At 42.4% G+C, this 19,790-nt stretch overlaps 2 protein-coding genes across 2 annotated transcripts in view; one reads left to right on the forward strand and one right to left on the reverse strand.

Annotated features, from left to right (window-relative positions):
* The first annotated feature begins 467 nt into the window (after positions 1-467).
* LOC124302362 (YEATS domain-containing protein 2) lies at positions 468-5,864 on the forward strand. The gene is made up of 9 exons (XM_046758477.1): positions 468-698; positions 1,026-1,838; positions 1,919-2,064; positions 2,144-3,827; positions 3,920-4,097; positions 4,175-4,496; positions 4,593-4,768; positions 4,860-4,930; positions 5,027-5,864. The coding sequence occupies exons 2-9, from the start codon at positions 1,030-1,032 to the stop codon at positions 5,133-5,135; spliced, it is 3,495 nt and encodes a 1,164-aa protein (XP_046614433.1). The 5' UTR covers positions 468-698; positions 1,026-1,029; the 3' UTR covers positions 5,136-5,864.
* LOC124302364 (angiotensin-converting enzyme-like) overlaps positions 5,492-19,790 on the reverse strand; it is a 38,571-nt gene continuing 24,272 nt past the window's right edge. Inside the window, exons 2-13 of the mRNA XM_046758478.1 lie at positions 16,982-17,086; positions 9,234-9,288; positions 8,786-9,107; positions 8,581-8,712; positions 8,374-8,486; positions 8,087-8,275; positions 7,716-7,980; positions 7,486-7,594; positions 7,225-7,339; positions 6,487-6,724; positions 6,183-6,329; positions 5,492-5,716 (exon numbers count right to left, since the gene is read on the reverse strand). Coding sequence (XP_046614434.1) covers positions 5,530-5,716; positions 6,183-6,329; positions 6,487-6,724; positions 7,225-7,339; positions 7,486-7,594; positions 7,716-7,980; positions 8,087-8,275; positions 8,374-8,486; positions 8,581-8,712; positions 8,786-9,107; positions 9,234-9,288; positions 16,982-17,023 — 1,914 coding nt within the window. The 5' untranslated portion in view covers positions 17,024-17,086 and the 3' untranslated portion in view covers positions 5,492-5,529. The remainder of the gene's footprint in view (positions 5,717-6,182; positions 6,330-6,486; positions 6,725-7,224; positions 7,340-7,485; positions 7,595-7,715; positions 7,981-8,086; positions 8,276-8,373; positions 8,487-8,580; positions 8,713-8,785; positions 9,108-9,233; positions 9,289-16,981; positions 17,087-19,790) is intronic.

The raw sequence follows: 19,790 nt of genomic DNA on the forward strand, positions 1-19,790 counted from the left end.
ATAAAACAGTGGAAAATGAATATTAATTGGCACAAAAAAATTCGTTACTTACAAATAGGCTGCTTGAAAAATGAGTAACAATTTGAAGCAAGCGCAAAAGTGAACCTGTGATTAGTTCGCTTCCGACTTGAACTTTTCCCACAGTACAAGCACTACACCATTATTATTAATTTACTAACTTTTTCTTAGCGTTAAGCACTAGGCTTTACCATTTATCGCAATTTGTTAACTTGCTCACTTCTATTTTATGTTCCGCCGCCATCGACCAATACACGCGTGAAATTGGTTAGCTTTGAATTGCCCGCTTCGAAACGGAGCCGTAAAAATTGCAAATGGCGCTGATAGAGATTAGTGCGATTTCCTGTCAGAAGATGCTACTCAGGGTGCGTTCTAAAATTAGCTTCCAGTGTCGTTAACTATCTCTTTTGCGCTGCTGAGTTTATAAGTAGCTCTGCCTCTGTTCTAGGGAATTTTCTACTCTGCCAGGTAGTTTCGAAAAGCACCTTGACTAGGGGATATGAAAATGCGATCGTGAGTTCTCTTCCCGGGTCTGAATCTGAATACTTTCGCTGTAGTTAAAGCAGAGAGGATACCGTGAAATGAACGATGAGGAAATTTATTTTGACAATTTGTTAACAATCAAGAGTCCATTATTTCGTTGCTCACATACAAATTGAACAGATTGAAATAAATGCATGGTAAGTATTGTTGGATCAATAATGTGCTAGACGAATTGACAGCTTGCTTCGTAACACAAAAACTATTAATCCATGATCACAGCCACTCACGAATCCAGCGTCCTAGTGTCAATTTGCATTTTCTTGTCATGTTATTAGCATTTATTACATTATTCAGAAGTTTCAATCCATAAAGTTCAACTTCAGCAACGGTTCACTATTTATCACGCCAACAATATGGATATTTCCGAAAGTAACAACAATCGCCCGACATAACCATAAAATCAGGAGATGAAAAATTTGAAACATCAACTCGTTATGTTTTCTATAAAATTTTACAAATTCCAGTTAAATGAGCGCCCCAAAAAGGCCGTCGGACGACCAAGATCCTGATTACGCATCGCCCGAACCACCAAATGCGAAGCAGCAAAAAATATATGAGGACACAGCGCGGGCCCATACGGCTAATCAGATAGTGACGATAGTAGAGAAGGAATTTACCAAGGAGATAGACCAGAAAGAGAAGGAGGTCCTAGAGATTCAGAGCAGGCTGCAGAAGGCTCTAAAGACATTGCACCTGCTGCGCTACGTTGTTGTAACAGACTTTTACAATCGCAAACAATGCCAGGCACCACAAGCTGCCGTCGAATCGAATCAGTCCCAAATACATCCAGCGATAAAACGTCTCATTGGTAAGACCCCGAGGCGGCAAAGAGTTGGACTTGCAGATCCTGGTCCATCGACTTCTAACAGCTATGAGAACGAGGTACAGGCCAGTCCCGATGTCTCGGAGATCAAGAAACGATTGGGCCTGGACCTGGAGATCAAGAGTGAGAAGAGAATCTCGCCCGAAAAGAGCAATGCCGAAGTTAAAACTGATTCTGACCCACCTAAGAAAATTCCTAGATATATTCCACCGAAAAGCAACACTCCTGCCGTTACTAGCCCTGCCAGAGGAGTGCGGCATAAAGTCTGGAAACGAATCGTCATAGGCAACATATCCAAGTGGATTCCACCAGACTGGAGGGAGGACGGAGCTAGTCATAAATGGATGATGTACGTCAGAGGGAGTAAAGAGGCCCCTGACATCACTGACTTTGTTAGCAAAGTCAGGTTCTTTCTGCATCCTAGCTATCAGCCAAATGACGTCGTCCAAGTAACGTGAGTTTGAGTAAATTCTAAATAACAGTAAATATATTGTTATCAATACATGTTCTGATGTTCAATTAACGTTCTTACAGATCTCCTCCGTTTCATTTGTCCCGAAGAGGCTGGGGTGAATTTCCACTGAGAGTGCAGCTGCATTTTAAAAACGCATTGAACAAGCCAATGGATGTTATTCACTACCTAAAATTAGATCGGACTTATACTGGTCTGCAGACTCTTGGTAAGTAGCTGCCCTCTTCACTGTGCATTAGTTTCTGTTTCACACCCAAGTAGGTAAATTTAAAACTTCCACATTCCAGGCTCGGAGACAGTTGTCAACATTTGGATCCATACAACGAATCCCCAGAATTTCAAAAAGAGTCTGGACACAGTGCTTGACTGTGAAGATGATCCTAGTAAAAGAAATGACGCTAAAGTAGTGCAGGAAAATAGTGAAATAAATTTATCAATTGTAAAAGAAGAATTTCAACCAACTGATTCACTAAACAATGTATCGAGCGTATTTGAAAGGTCTGTTAAGGTGGAACGGACTGAAAGCCAAGTCGTCAATGAGAACTGTATAAAAATCGAGCACAATTACGTCAGTAGTATGCTTAAAGAGGACGACCATGTAGATGTAGTAAATTGTATAGAAAATAATGTAACAATCAGACATTCTACGAATGATAAATGCCACACTATAGATAAGTCTTCTAAAAATGCAGGAAATTTGATAAATAACAACGTAAACTGTGACTTATTGAAGTTAGACGAAAATAATGTCGAATCCGTCGAGAAAATTGAAGATAATGAAAAATGTGATGATAACATCAGACAGGATACAACGAGCAATGGGCAGTGCGTGGTTGAAACGAGTGTTTGCGAATCTTTGGTTACCACCAAAACTGACGAGGGTGTACACGTTTCTGAAAATACTTCGAAAACCAAGGAAATTGTCGAATCGAAACAGAAGAACTTTTCAAACAATGTAGAAACTAATGGCATTGTTTCACCAATTCCTATAAAACTGGTGAAATGTAACGATAAGTTTTTTTTCATGACTGATGTAGGAAAATTGGCAAGCAATTCGGTCGACTTAGCAAAAATGTCAAATGCTAACGTAGTTGAAAATATTTTAGCAAAGAAAATTCAGCCAGCAAAAGTAGCGCTGGTAAGAAAAGCTAGCTCTGAATTAAAAAGACCTATTACTGAGGCTGTAGAGTTATTAAATAGTCAAAACGGAACGGAGAAAAATGTCTCGATCACTGCATCCAGTCGCAGGTCTGAGTATTTAACTTCGGGGTCTGAATTAGGAATGGATTCAAGCGCTAAATTATTGAAAATTGATACACAGCGATTGGAAATGCAGAGATTAGCTTCCAGCCTCAAATGCATGCCATCCAAATCTAAGCCGTTAAAGATTACAATACCACCACTAGACGAGCCGCAAAGAAAAAAGCAGAAATTAGTTTTGGAGAACAGTCAGTTCATTTCTATAAAGACTGGAAACAGCTCGTCATTAACTGCCGTCGTTAATCCAAGGCAATTATCAGCTAGGTCTATTCTTTACGATAAAAAAAGTCAAGACGGTATTGGAAAGGTTTCAATCTTTAACAAAGGTGTGAAGACCATGGAGAGAGTATCTCTGCTCAAGCCGAGTATTAGTATACTAAAAAAGTCAGATAGAAACAATAAATTAGACATGAATAACCAAAGCAAACCAGCTATAGTACTGAATATAAATCCATCTAAAAGCTTGTTACTTAATTCAAATTCCACTGTACCTGTACTCCAGATAGCTAAACCGTTGTATAACAATTTGCAAATTGATAAGCGAAACGTGATCGTGCCGAATCGAGTCGGACAGCTGAAGCTGAAACAATTACCTAGAACTGTGAAAATCGATGATCAGGATGATTCTAAGACCGTAAAAGTTAGCGTCACCCTTGGAAAAGATAAACAAAAGCTACTGAGCAAAAAGGAAAAATACGAGGACATTCTGAGGTAATTTATAAACTGAAAGAATATTGGATGTACAGCAAAAACTGAGATTTTGTTAGTTGTGAGTTAATTTTTTTTATTTTTAATCCACACAGGTCAATAGAAACTGTCGAAATAAAAGATATCATCGGAGCGCTGCGATACATCATGAAGCGAACTCCTCTGATTACCCAGGAGGCAAAAGACCCCGATTACAGACAATTACATCCTTACGCTTGCTGCACTCAAGAGGAATTTTTGAATTATCATTTGGGAAAGCAAAGAGCACATGAGGTGAAAATTGAATTATCATTGCCAGCCAAGTTTGTACAGTTCTATGTTTTCACTATTAAACAATAGAAATTTTACAGTGGTTCAGAGCAAAGATGGTTAGATCGTTTCTAAAGAAGAAAGGATTCCAAGACAATCAGCTCTGGAGTGTTAAAGAGATTTTGAACTGGGCCAGAATTCACGGATACACACCTGTCCAAACCTCGCTAGATGTTGGAAACGCTGCGAAAACTAGTAAAAAAATACCTGAGGCTAGTAACAGCGTCGCGGTATCGACTTGTACCGAATCTCTGCAGTTCAATAAGTGGTTGGAAAACTGTAAGGATTTAAATATCTCAAACGAAGATAGCGACATAGAAGTTGATGTTGTTCACATAACGGAACCGAAAACAAAGATGGAGCGTGAGTTTCATTCCTGCGCATGCATACAAACTGGAAAGCTGTAACTCTGACCGCGTGAATAATTGACACAAACGCTTGCTCGTTATATTTTTACAGTTAAAATCAAAGCAACAGGGCTGACGAAAGACACAATCACTCTGGACAGCGATCCTCTCCTCGAGCTGCCGTCAGTGTTTGTAGATGAAACAGCCAGGGAAATCGGTGTCCGGTTGCAGAGAGAAGAGATCATCCCTGGAGTCTTGCATTCGGCTGCCGAACGAATGATGGTTGAGGTAAAATCCGCAGTTTTATTTGACTCTGAAGTTCATTTCCGATTTGTGCATTTGGAAAAGAAAAAAACAAGAGAAACATTGAATTTTACAGGCAATGCGATGTTTCGTCGACGACCTGATGCGGCGATCTCATGCTAAGGCCTGGGAAAGAAGCAACAACAAGTGAGTGTTTCCGTTTTTCTTTCGAACAGTTTTTATCAACTTTCAATGTGATTATAAGAGCAGGTATAATGAATAATTCTTATTTTGTTTATTCAGATTTCCAGATACAATAAAACTGGACGATGTACGAGGCGCTTTATTAACTCGCGATGAATTTGACGTATTCACGAACGAAGGGTTGGGATCGTCACAAAACATGGGTTGAAACGAGAATAAATCGTTTGGTTTACCTAACGGAAACTGCCATTCAAGTATTAAATAATCATTCGACATTACTAGGAATTTTTCAAGCCATGCATTTATGTAGCAAAAAAGAAAAGAAAACAAATAGGTGAAAACAACTGGAAGTTAAGAAGTTAATTACCTACTTGAATCAGAACAACTGTTGGCGTCTGATTTTTATATTCTAACTATAATAGTTATCATTTTTTAAACTACTCTATGACTTTGTCATTGTAAATTTTAATCCCACTTTGTCATAATAACGATTATTATCGTTTTTATCATCATTACCAATACTGTGTAAAATTGTATAAGATATTATTACTTTTTCTAATTGCATTATACCTGCCTTTACTGGTCAAGAGAATTACTGTTACCTATGCCACATTGCTAATAGCTTCGTCCCAACCAACAGGAATGTCGTAATATTTCACTTGAAGCTTGAGCCACCTATATATTGGTTCATAATATTCCAGAAACGGTTCGACTCGATAGTTTTTAGTACCAGTCGCCAAGAAGAGTGGATATTTCCAATTCATGCTGCTCCCGAGCTCCATAAGATGTCTTGAATAAGAAACAACATTTCGATTAGACTATGTGATTTAGATATTTGAAAAAACAGCACAAGAATCGTGCTTATTACTTCCAGTAATTATGTTGCAAATATTGAGTAAACAAATGAACTAAATAATTATACTATGCGCTCTTCTAATTTGATCAGATTTGATGACGCACTTTTTTTTACCGATCCCTAATTCATAAGCCAAAATGATTATTATAATAGGAAATTTGTATTTATGATTACCTGCAATCACACTACGGTAAATTTTTTTATTATTATTTGTTTTTTACCAAACTGCTTTCTATTGTTTTCATAAGTAAAAATTACGAAAGAAATAGAAAATAAAAATACGTGAAAAGAAATTATGGTCGACGAATTTTGTAACACTAACGCCTAATCCAAAATCCCTGCATTCTAGTCTATTTCCATTTGAACCAATTCAGAAAAAATATTTGAGGTAAAACTTACTTCAACTTGTTCCCAGCGTTTTTTGATCCGTAAATATCGCATCTGTGTAGAGGAATATCGAAATTCGGATCGCCAACTTTACCCGTGACCGCAGCCTCGCACATGCCTTTGAAAATTTGCACTTGCAATATGTATCCGAGAAAATATCTGTTCGCAAAATAGAACAACAAAAAAATACGTAAACATGCGTATAATATGTATATTTAATAATAAATATAATACAAGGAACACAAACGGCGTTAGCGTTTTATTTCGACTAAGTGAATAAAAATACCGCTGATCTCTTTACTTGAAAAATACTCACCTAACGTAGGGTGTGTTGTCGGTAACGTGAAACTTTGCTGCGGGGTCGAAAAAGAAATCTGAGCGAGGTAAAGGCGGCTCGATTCCTTGATATCGCCTCGTTATCGCCCACCAAGCCTCGTTGTACTCAGACGATTTGATTTCCCCATTGAATACTTTCCATCGCCACTTATCAATGACTAAGCCGTGCGGAAGCTGCGGTACCTTGGATAGAGCTTGTCTCAAAAGAAACGGCAAATCTGTTAATAAAACAACCACATTTCGTTCGATATCATTTTGTCCGGAGATTTCAAATAGAAAACTCAATCTGCGCCCCGACCGCGCTCCCAAGTAGTAAACTCTACGTTATGATCAGCCAATAGATACGGCTGAACCACGACTAGACGAAGTGGTAAAACCTGGAATGGTCGGACATACAGACACGTAAATTTAGTTGCCGATAGTCAGGCGCAAGGCAATCGTGATTAGTAATGGCTGGCCTGTTGTGGAAACGGCTTGTTACGAACTGCGAGATCTTTCGTGAAACAGTTGTCAAACTTTCGGCCAATGTTTTTTAGAGATATACGATTTATGAAAAAATAGAAAGGCAGGTATCAGTTCGGTTAACTAACCGACATTCCGTAGCGGTAAATCTGTCATGGATTAGACTGCTGATGTGTACGATTGGTTACGGATCGGCGGGCGCATTGTGGTTCAGATTTACTAAATTACGAATTTTTATACTCAACAATATACTGACCATCGTCCGGAGTCGAATCGGAAATGAGTCCGAGCCTCTGCATATGCTGCGGAGTCATGACACCGTACATCACGGCGTCGCCAACTGCCTCGTGAAATGCTGAATTCGCACCGTCCTACAGTATAAGAGCGATTAGCAAGAGACATTGTGTATAAAATGGAAAATGAGGATTGTTTACAGTCAGCGGTAATGATTCAACGAATCTCGCCAACAGACGGCAAAAAGAGAATTGCCACAGTGTATAGTATAAATTAATTTCACCATAAATATAGTAGGCTGGTCTTTATAAGCCATATAATAGTATACGTGGCCGAGTTCATGATGAATTACGTAAAAGTCTTCGGCGTTAACTTCAGCGCAGGTGAGTATTCTGAAAAGGAGTAATTTTCCAGTAATTAACCAGCTAATTAGCTGTAAACTGAAAGCACCGAATGCTATTCAATGGGACAATTGTTACCTTCATACAATCGATTTCTACCCCATCCGCTTACCTGTAGTCATTGTCTCGATACATGTTCGCGGCAGTGCCGTGACAGGCTATTTCCGACCTGTTTTCTCTCTCGAACACGGAGTTCTCCCAAAACGAGGAAGTCAGCTGCGGCAGACCCATCGATACGTAAAAGTCCTCGGCAAGCTTCACCATCTTCGTAACAGTGACATTCTTTCTTTTCAAGGCGCCTGTGACGCTACCGTTGTCTTTTGCACGTGGCCAAATAATATCAATGAGAGATGCCCAGTTTTGAGCCCACATGTTACCTGAAAATGTAAAATCAGCGAATCGATTAGATAGACGAACAAATCCGATGGATAAATGGATCGATAACCTGACAATGAAATATGATTCGATAATTATAAGATTCACCAAGCAGGTGCGCTGGTATTGGTCCTCGAGGATCAACGATGTCCGGGTATTTTTGAACTAATCGAAACCGGGCAACCGCGTGGAGCAGCTTGTAAAGCGGTTCTATTTGCCGATACAAATCCTCCACCACGTTCTCCAAATCCGAAGTTTCCAGCTCCTCGCGCCAGCACTCGCCAATATCGAGGTATCCTGGTTTCCAGATTATACACACGATTACATTTTCGCATATGATACAAGATTCTGGACAGACAAAGACACGAAATAAAAATTTTCAGGTATGTCATCACCGTTGTTCCAGGCTCCCTGGTTCTGCAGAGCGACCGAGGTCGTGAAGAGTCCTTTCACTTTGCTCATTTCGTTCCTCCACGAGACCCAGGCCCATCGAAGTTCACTCTCGTTTCTAATTTGGCACCAAAAAGAAGATAATGCAATGTTCAAAAGTTACAGAATATCAGTCGAGCTGTCTGAACGATTTGTACTAAAGATCATTTCACCTTGAGGTAGCGACGAGCCTCTCGAGTTCAGGTTCTCCGTGATAACATTTCTGCTCGTCATGTTCTTCGCTTCTGCAGACCAAAGCGTTGGCGTAGCTGGATGAGAGTTTTTCGAAAACGCTGGTCAACGCTCTGAAACATGAAAAACAGCGTTTTTATTTTCAATCAATCACAGCTAGCAACCGATGTACGGAGAATTACTCGCCTGGCTTGATACGGTGTGTATTTCGGACCCCTGCAGAGTAGACGAATCATCCTCTTCTCGGAGAAACCGAGACCGTTCGACTCTTTTCCGAGGTTCTTCATCCTGGAGCACCAAGTGTTTCGCCAGGTGGTTTTGAACCGCGACATCCCAGCGTTCAGACCTGAAACCTGCGACGATGGGCTCGTCGCGCTTTGCCATTCCAAAATCGCAATGGCTCGGTTCAAAACGAGCAGCTCGTCGTTCATTTGTTTCAAAAGACGTCCGGGGTGGTGATCCTTTTCGGTTGTGAAAAGACTCGGATAAGGACTTCGTGTGTTTCGCTCTTCATTTCGGATATCATAGAAAAAGAAAAGTCAATTGTGGTAGCCAGAGTTTCGAAGAAAAAGTTCGTTTTTCACGAATTGCTTTAATCAGATTTTTCCATCGCAAATTTGATTAATATACTCACCGATCACGTCGAGTCCGTAGATTATTCCATGCTGCAGGTGGTCGTAATCAAAAAACTGGGAGGCGAGCAACAAGTGAAACGAAGAGAAAATAAACCCGACTGCGAGGATCATTTTGAACGGATTGTTATATTCCGCCGTTCACTTCAGGGTTCGCATATTTTAAAATCGCTCTAGTTGCGAGCCTCGAGTAAACGAGACGATTTCGTTGCAATGGTGTCGCTTTCAAAACCTTAAACAAATCAGAACCGGAGCCTCGACTCGAACTTCCTTTTATCCCGTATTCTCCCGCCCCTTGCTGTCTTGCATCCGAAGCGCATGCTTCGCCCTGCCACCTGCTACCCAGATAACTGATGACGATTCCCCCGGCTCTTTAATTTCGCTTACTTATTTCCCTCCCTTCCTCAGTTCTTAATCTTCTCCTAAATCTCCGCTGATATTTCGAGTCCACTTATTCTTTTTTTACTACTGCGCAGTTGATTTTTTAACGAGATGAATGTTTAATTTTTTACCTCCGCATTTTTTTTTTCATTTTTTTTCGATTGGTAAACTGCGTGGGAGTAAACACTGCTGCAGGATAATTTAATTATAGCCCCCAATGTCACAGCGGCTCCCGTCGCGATTCGTATATCTTACGACGGGGCTCAAAAGGGATCAGAGCAAATTGAGAGAAAGAGAGTATTCTCGTCCGCTGGAGGACATTTATTGCGCAACGTTCCTTGAATAACAAAGGTCGCTCCTTCTACCTGGTATATAGAGCAGATGAGAAGGAGAACGGAGTACTAGAAAGCCTCACTCTTCTCTCACGGTGTGTGTTTCTCTACGTGGACTTAATTACACAAACGTATATAAGCGTTAAATTGTTTCGTTGACTATTAAAGGTATATAAGAAAGGAAAGAGAGAGCGAGAGTGAAGAAAAGAAAAAGAAAAGCAAAAACGCTGAATTAATTTATCTAGAAGCCAAACCGCAGCTGATTTGCGGTACGCGATGTTAACACCAGATATAAGGTATCGCTATACGGGATAATAAAATTTGATTTTAATTAAAATTTATCAGTATAAACAAAGCGGTGATGCGTTTTTAATGTCACGTTGAAAAGATTAGATTCGTACCACTCCAGCGCAGCGCCAGGATTAACTTGGTCACACGTGTAAACACGTGTAATGATAATATTTTATCAACGAGTGGTTTCACTTCCAGGAATAAATACACTTTCCAGGTGAGATGATTCCATCGTATAAAAGATCACTCAGTTACTGTCCGATGATTCAGTACGATTTGCGAAATGATTAAATAAATACGAAATACGAAAGACACGCCGAGAAGTAGTATACCTATCAAATTACCTCAACCAGCCAATATTTGCGAAAGGAAAATTGGCGTCGCGCTTCTCGCCTCTCGGTTTCGTTGTCGTGTTTAAAATACATTCTATTCGAAGCGAACAGCAGCGTACTCAAATTTCTTACAAGCACTTTTTCCATCTGGATTAAAAAAAATTTCATCAAAGATTTTCAAGGGGATACAATTAAAATGCTGGAAAAAGAGTAATAAATTAAAGAATGAACAATGTATGTTGATCGTTCGATCGATATCGAAGACACAAGACCATTTTTACGGTCTTGCTAGATTTTTACGATCGCGACACGACCTTTCGAATCTCACAAAGTGATCTGTGCGTATAGTATAAACGTTTTATTGTATCACCTGAGGATCGAGGAGAGACGGATTTATAACCAGTTCGTGGAAAAACAAAGATCCGACTTCGTGACTCTCGATGATCATTAAATTGTTCATTCGCCAAATGTCGACCTGAAGTTGCAGCATTTATATATCAAACGATACGAGCTCGTTAACCTGATAAAAATCACCGACAAATATGAGGAAATGTGGATGCTTCTTGTCTGCAGTCTATTATCTTTCGTAACATACTCGGGGAGTTTGGAAAATGAAGAAAATCGAGTCGAAACAATCAAGATGAACGATTTCGCTGCGGGGCAGGAAAGATCAGGTAAAAGTTTCTGCCTCCTATAAAATTCCCGTAAAAACCGTGCGACATAAAGCGTCCGTTGCACTTCAGAAAAACTGCAGGGTAAAAGAAGTATCATTGGCGATTCAGGGGACCAGAACTCAGCCGATCTGCGGCCCTTCCGGTGGCCAGACCGCCCTTATGGTATGGGAGAAGGAGCGAGACTGCGGCTCGATTTCTCACGTCCAAGTTTAAACGACTCTTCTCAGAACTTCCGGGGCTCGGCGGAGCTGCTGACGGGTTCGTGGGGCCTGATTCGACCGGAAGTGGTCAGGGACTGGTTGCCGGTGACGAGCACGAAGGAACCAGAACCGACGACGACGCCGAAGAAGGTCGGCTTCTTCAAGGGGATTCAGGAATTCTTCAGGAATTCGTTTCACCCCGGAAACACTACGCCGTCTCTCCGTTCGACGACCGTAATCCCGATGTCGGATTATCGGTTTCCGGGAATCCGGCTGCAACCACCCCTAATTCCTTTCCTGTCCAGAGAAAATCCGTTGCTTGGAGGCCACGACGCTACTTTTAACCTCCACATCAAGGCCGTGGCGATTCCTCAACCTCTGTCAGGAATCCAGCTGAAGGGCCTCAAGGCCCTGAAAAACGGGGGTGAAACTGGATTAGTCCGTGTGAAAAGAAGGCCAAGTTTCGGTATCGGGAAAAGAAGATTTCGCCGGGCGAAGAGGCATGGAATTTGTTAATGAGTTTTCAAACTTACTTGCGTAATTACCGATTTCCAACCTTGATACTGATTATTTTTGCGACATGTGTATTATGTATTACATGCTATGTTTCTTAGGCGGGATCACGGCTTATTACAATATACAAATTATAATTATTGTTTTTGAAAATTGTGTATGTTGAAAAACGAAATGAAATAATAGTAGTAATAATAATAATAAATCTTTTATGTACAGTGGGAGTTAATAACGAGTGGAATTGACTTGCGAATATTTCTTATATAACGGCAGCTAATTATTGTTCGTATTTATATGTTCTGCTGATACGCGTGTATTTTCTTTGGTTTCCGTCCATTATCGTCTGACCTTTTGTAGCTTTGAAGTGGGGATCTCCATCCTTCGGCTTCGTAACCAGCAGCTATTATCTCGGCCAGCATTGAGGGGCTTGGATGAAGAGAGTTTTATGTATGACTTCTTTCTTAATTTTTTTTACTTATCGTTAATAATATTGTGACTAGGCTGTACAGATCAAATTCGAAAAGGTGTAAATCAAATTATAGAAGTTTACAAGATTCTCTTTTCAATGACTTCAATAAATCGTACATACAAGTTTTGGGAAACGATTAACGACAGTATACCTTTATCACCTTTATCAGTGCGAAGTTGAACGCATGCTGAAGATGAAGGGTAAGGAAGTTGGCCAAGGATAAAATTGCGTTGTTCTTTTTATCTCGATGGAAAATGAATCGACCTGTCAAAAAAAGATGATAGAAAAAACAAACATTGGAAGTGACACGAGTGTTACTCGGCAAACAGAGCGACCATATTTTATCAAGTACAATTTAATAAGAGGTTTAATTTACACAGGGATATAGCCATATACATACACACTGAACTTGGTGATCGAGGACCGATCGTAGTTATTTAGAAATACATATAATATACATATATATTTATTTTTATTTATTTATCTATGTTTCTTTCTTTGCATTTAAATGATAATCGCGGAGTGGGGTGAAAAAACCGCATGGTCAGCGACCGTCGGACAAACGTATTTTTTAAATTCTTTTCTAACGACTGTATTCTGAATCTGTGTATTGCCATAAACGTGGATAAAACGGAACGAGAAAAAAAAAGATAAGTAGACATCATTACACGGAAAACACGACGTCGAATTTTATACTATGACGAATGACATCGGCTACGCGGGCAAATGCGATATCACGTAATATACGGGTGAGTGTTCATGATCGACCCATTTGCATCCGCATAGTTTTACTCTTAACGGTGAACATTTGTTCTCTGAAAAATTTTACAGTGTGCTTTATACTATAATGTACGTTGCTCGAGGATCCGGGGACTACGAAACACTCAGTGGCATAACATCATCAGGAAATGTCGAGGCACCCCTGATATCGTATGAGGGTGAAGACGAAGTCCTGGGCCCGACAGACCCGAAGCTGTGCAGCTTCGATGACAGTGGATCACGTGAGTACGAAAGGGATGCCGAGTACGCAGGTCAAATTCACAGGTACAACAGGAGAAAGCGGGGCGGTGAAAGTGCCCGTAAAGCACTGCCCCGATTGCGTAGAAGGTACAGGAAAAAACCGCGACACAAAGCGAAGCACCGAAAGGATGGTAATAGGAAAAAAATCCATCACGAGAAACGCGATGACGAGGAGGAAATGATCATCGACAATGACGGAATATTCACGCCGAATGCTGCAGGGTACAGATACGATAAAAAAGAGGAACTGTTTGGTGCCGGAGAAAGTGGAGAAGCCAAAAGTCTGTCGAACGATGAAAAGCAGGTGGAAAAACGCGCTGCAAACACAACGAGAAAACCGAGCACCAAGTTTCTGAAACGAAAAGCTGCCGCACCTCGACATACGGCGATCAGGAACGAGAAATCGATTTCTGAGGACGAGCAAAGACTGCAGAGAGCTTACACAGCGGGTTTTGAAGTAGGCGTCCCGGAGGGTCAAGGATTTTCTGAAGGCTCGCTCGGCTCCTGGAATGCCGTCGGAAAATATCCGGGAGAAAGTTACCCAGCCGCTGAGCCAGCCTACATTTTGCCGTATGTGCCGACGGTGAATCTGGAGGCAGCAACCGACGAGACGTTGAATCAAAGATACCCGAATCAAGGCTTGGTGCACGAGCCGCAACCCACGGAGCTGGCCCAAAACACAAGCTTGGTAAACGTTTCCACAGAGACTACAAAGACCGCGATCAAAACGACAACCCCGACTCAAGGGCAGAGCGTGATTCAATCCGTGCTGCAGAAGCCGCTCCAGGAAGCGATTAACGGCACGAAAAGCTACGTGGTCAACTTCGGAATCTCTCAAATCCCAAGCCGTGATCAGGCCCCTGATTCCGCGGCTTCGTCAAAGCCGCCCAGTGCCGGTCCCAATGTCGAGGTCAACGTGAAGGCCAAATTCCAACCACCGCCGGCCCGCCGTCCCCCGAGCGGGGTCCGATACCTTCCGAATGCTCGGGCCTCCGGGAATCGTTTCAGTCCAGTGCCCATGTCTCTTCAGTACCTTCCCGTGCCGTACAACAGCTACAAGCCGTTGGTTCAGAGTGACCTGGAGGAAGATCAGGCCAAATTCAAGCGGGGATTTCGGCTGGTTCCATTGCCACAGAACATCTATGCTCTCGGAGCCGACGACCAGAGAACCGGCGACAGTGCCCAGTGGAGATCGAAGCTGAAGAACCAGGAGAAGAACGATAAGACGTCGGCCATGCTTTCGTTCAAGGCTCATATGCACCACCGCGTTCAGGACATCGGAAAGCCCTTTTTGAGGTACGGCCAGCCGCCGTACGGGCCGATTTACGGAAACCAGGAGCTCATCGACCCTTTGAACACTATCGACAACTCTTCGGTAGGGTTGCTGGGTTATGGTGAAGTCGACCCGGTTTTGTTTTACCCCGGTCAATGGTCGGATAGAATTGCACCGGGACTGGAATACGTTCCAAACCCTTATGGATTGGAGCAAGTAGAGAGTGTCGGACCTGAAGGGTACAACGAGTATCCGGTGGCAAACTTTGTGCCTGGGGTGACCGTCGACAATCCGACGCTGCAACGGCCTCCACTTCGGGATCAAGGTGGGCAGAAAGAGCGATCATTCTCGACGGTGATAAAACCGCTCACTAACGAGCTGCAGAAGTTACTGGCAACTATTAAGCTGGTAAACAAAGATTTGATGGTCAGCGAGAAGAAACGGTCTCTTGAAAATGCCGCGGTGTCACCGAGGATAAAGAGGACCGATTGGGGAAAGGAGGCTTCTGCCGATCGCGATACCAAGGTCGATGATGTTCTGGAGAAGTTGAGTATCACCGAACCACCCCAGGCAAAGATACGGAAGTTTTTGGTCGAGGTCAACACGGAGCGCGACGCGGACCAGGAATCCACGTCGAAGAAACGGGCTATGGATCTTTACGCCAACGATCGTAAGTTCGAGGAGAACGTCGAAATGGAGAAGAAACTGTACGATAAAACGAAAATCGACAATACCGATCGCGATTCAACGATTCCGGAACGCTTGACCACAACCAGCCCTGAAAATGTAAAAGCAACAGTGCAAGCAAAGACTGACGGGACCTCGAAAAACTTGGAGACAACTGACGTGGACAAGAATTCACCGACAAATCGAGACACGATACCAGCTACTGACGCGTCTACAACGGAAGGACCAGAAACCTCATTAATGGTGATGATGACCATGGGGTCAGAAAACGATTCAACGACTGTACCGCCATCGATAACAATGCATGATAATGATAATGGAACTCCGGTAACGGGTTCACCGGGTGAAATTAGGAGCAGTTCAGAACTGACGACGAAGCCAATGTCAAGTGTTACTACTCCCCGATTAACGACTATCGATAAAAGCGGAGAACACAGCACGACGGCGAAAAGTGGAGCAAGTGGGAAAAAAACGACTTGGGACATTGTGGTGGACAGGCAGCCGACAGTAAACATGATTTCCCAGCTTGGTACCAGCCCCACAACTGCGATTTCTGGTGAAACAATTGGTACGGGATCCACTGAGGCATCTTACACCTCGACGTTAAGTGGCTCGTCGGCTGTGAAAAATGTTGGGAATCTGGTTCACCCGCTGCCTGAAGAAAATTTTAATGAACGAGAAGACGAACGGTACGACAAGCTACTCGCTGAGATAAAACGTATCGAGACTGAGATGGAGGAGATGAAGGGTGATGGTGAGAATGATCACGCTGTTGATGAGAGGTCACCTCCTGACGTTGTAGAAGCTGACGATGACTGGGACTCGCAGAGATCGATGGAAAGTCGCAACTACGGAAATGCCGAAGGTGGTGATAATCGAGGATCGGAGAAACGAAATTCACCAGATGTGAACAAGATCAGTGCGAGAATAAGTAGAGGATCGGTGAAAAAGAAACACAATTCCGATTCAGCGAAGAGACAGATGAAAAATAGCAAATCAGCATCAGTGTCCAAGGGTACGCAGGCCATAAAGTCTCGGAAAGATAGCGCTACGAATGAGAATAAAAGTTCGTTAAAAAACCGTGGAAATGGCAGACGAAGAACGGCAGAGAAAACATTGAAAGGTACTAGGAAGGGGATTAATGACAGTAACAATGCGAAAAAGAGGCAGTTCAAAAACCAGCAAGAACGCGTCGCTCATTATCAAAGACGGATACAGTCCGCCGATCCGGAAGATAACGCGGGAGATTATGGCGAATTGGAAATTCAGGCCGAGCAAATAAAGACTCGAAATACTGATAACAAACTATCGACCGTTGACGAGGTACCCAAGTTCATACAGCGCAACCTACGCTCGGACCGAGACCCATTTGAACAACCGACTTTTTGGGCTCGAAACGAAAAAGTGCCTCGACAATGGCTTACGGATTTGAAAAAACGTTTCATTGGCACAACGAGCCCTTTGAAGTATCGGGAAAAATCGTTCACGCCGTTCGAAAGAGGAAGTAAATGGATCACGCGTTCTACACAGGGTGAAAAATCCGAGGATTTGGTGAATAGGATTATCCTTAATCCTTACCTTCCAATCGTGGCGAATACTGAGACCAACCTGAAGGTCCATGAGACTGGTTCCGTCGAAGCGACAAAAAGTGGTCCCAGAAACTCTAAGACATCGGAGGACAGCCTGAAACAGAAAGAAACAGGTTACAATAGTCCAGGCTACGTGAGACTGGGTAGAAGTTTGAAATCCGTCGAAGAGATTGTTAAACCGGAGGAGACAAGGATCGAGGAAATTCAGGAGCCGGTACACCGGAAGCTGAAAGCATTGGGTTACAATATTTCGAGCTTACGTGATGATTTGGCGCCGCAAAAGGAATCGAATTATTTAAACTCGGGCGATCAAAATTTACAGTATTACGACGGCCTTGATGAATACTTTCTGCCTTTTGAGGAACTCCAGAATCTCGATCTTCACAGGGTAGTCGGGCTCGAGCCAGCCGATTCTGGTGTAATTGTACACCGGGAAAAAGTTAGGAAGAAAAGGCAGCCGGAAGTACGAAACGCCGAAAGCAAAACGAAAGCTAAAACTGCTACGTCCAATAGTTTAGATCCGCAAATGCGTAAAAATGAGCAAATTAGTTTTAAAACTGAAAGTATGGAAAATAGGGCCAACAAAGACAGTAGCCATGGTCTGAATTACCGTGAATACGATGCGGAAAATGATGATGAGGAAAAAAAGTTTGCCTTCGAAGACAGCAGTGATAATCCGAGTTACAGAGATTATGGCGAATACGGTGGGGAGAATGGAGAAGTTGGGCTCACGCGAAACTACCAAGAGAAGGGCGAGACAACTACGGTAAAAACGTCAAGCGAAAATATCACCGCTGCATCAATCACCAGTTCCAAGGCACTGATTGCCAAAACGACGGCAAAAACCAGCACTAAGCAGGCAGTAAGCAGTACCGAATCCAAAACAACGAGCAAGCCACTTGGAGGAGCTTCAACCACGTCGAGTACCTCCGACATAGAAATTGAACTGGAATCTACAACTCAGAGCACCACTAAGACTGCGGGGAAAACCAGCCCGTCTCAAATTACTGCCAGAAGCACAATTGACAAGGGAAACACAACGGTGAAAAGTAAAACTGAAGCTGTAACTGCAATGCTAAATGCGACCACAACTAAAAGTAAACCTGAACTATTATCGAGCAATGAAACAACAGTACCGGAGTTCAATTCTTCAGAGATTGCGACAACTACAGGACTTCAACTACAATCTGGATTTACGACTGCGACAACAATCTCCAGCAAAGAAATCACTGCAGGATTGGAAACCATGTCTGGAATGGTAAATGAATTGAGTTTCACCAACCAAAGTGCAAGTACAACGAGTACGATTGGATCTCAATTCGAACCTGAATCAACGGAGAACTTCATGCTTTCAAGCGATGCAACAACTCTGCCTGAAATTCCGTTTATATGGAGTGAAAAGCATAAAACTATAAACGAAAGTACGGCGGTCTCGGAAATTATAGTGATACCGGAATCGACAAACATTGAGCCAAAATTCGTGCCTGATAGTACAAGAGCAGTCAAAGATGCGACTGCAGAATTTAAATTAATCTATGAATCTAGTTCCGAATCTACATTTGAGAAAATGGGTGAATCCACACTTGCAGCAAAGACAACTACCGATTTGATTCTCACTGAAGACAAGACTTCAACTGAATTTATTCAGGCAACAACTGTGCTTCAAGTGAATTTGAAAACGACTGCAGCATCAGAACTTACAACTGAAAGTACGAACGAACTAATCCAAGCAGCTGCTACCACCTCACAATCTGGCGAGACATTCGAGACAGCTACTACCATATTCAACAGTCTAGAAAGTACAACAAACACAGAAACTTCGATGGAAATAAAAAGCACTGAAGTACAAGTCACGTCTGAGTCAACAACAAAAATGTCAACTTCGTCCGAAGAAACAACCACAACAGAATTGAGTTCATCAGGGACTGCAGCGCCGGAGAATACTAAACAAAGTTCCAGAGAGTTTGAAGTATTAACGACAGCGACCCTAATGACTGCAGAACAAACGCCTGAAACTAAAACTACGTCGCAGAAAACGAGCGAATCTACATTCGAAAAAAATACAACTTCTGAATTGATAATCACCCAAGAAAAGAGTTCGAGCGAATTTTTACAGGAAACAGGTGCGTCACAAGTGAGCTTAAAACAGTCCGAAGTGCCAGAAGTTGCGAGTGAAAGTACAACCGAATTAATCAGCTCAACTGCGACCACCGCTAAACCTTACGAAGCATTCGAAAAAAAAGCTAATATTTTGAGCACTATAGCAGGGACAACAAAATTAGAAATTGCGATGGGGATAACGAGCAGTGAAGAACGACCTACGTCTGAGTCTACAATAAAAATGTCAACTTCGATCGAAGAAACTACCACGTCAAAATTGAGTTCATCAGAAACTGCAGGGCTAGAGAATACTAGACAAAGTACTAGAGAGTCTGAAGCATCAATGAGTGTGGTAGTCGTAACGACAGCTGAACAAACGCCTGGATCTCCGTCTCCCCAAATTAGCGAATCTACATTTGAAACACAAACAACAACTGAGTTGATAATCACAGAAGACAGGAGTTCGACCGAATTTTTACAGGAAACTACTGCGTCACAACTAAATTTGAAAACAGCCGACATGTCGGAAATTGCGACTGAAAGTACTGACGAACTAATCAGCTCAACTGCTGCCACCTCTCAATCTCACGAGGCATACGAGACAACTGTTAACATATTGAGCAGTCCGCACAGTACAACAAACTCAGAAACATCGATGAGAATAACGAGCACTGAAGTACAAGTCGCGTCTGAGTCAA

Source organism: Neodiprion virginianus, chromosome 4 (genome assembly GCF_021901495.1).
Source record: "Neodiprion virginianus isolate iyNeoVirg1 chromosome 4, iyNeoVirg1.1, whole genome shotgun sequence".
In the NCBI taxonomy this organism is placed as follows: Eukaryota; Metazoa; Arthropoda; class Insecta; order Hymenoptera; family Diprionidae; genus Neodiprion; species Neodiprion virginianus.

Excerpts from the sequence above, each read along its gene's own strand:
- LOC124302362 (XM_046758477.1), top strand. The coding sequence starts at position 1,030 with ATGAGCGCCCCAAAAAGGCCGTCGGACGACCAAGATCCTGATTACGCA. Across the intron at positions 2,065-2,143 it reads TACTGGTCTGCAGACTCTTG|GCTCGGAGACAGTTGTCAAC; the intron begins GTAAGTAGCTGC and ends TCCACATTCCAG. Across the intron at positions 4,098-4,174 it reads GAAAGCAAAGAGCACATGAG|TGGTTCAGAGCAAAGATGGT; the intron begins GTGAAAATTGAA and ends GAAATTTTACAG.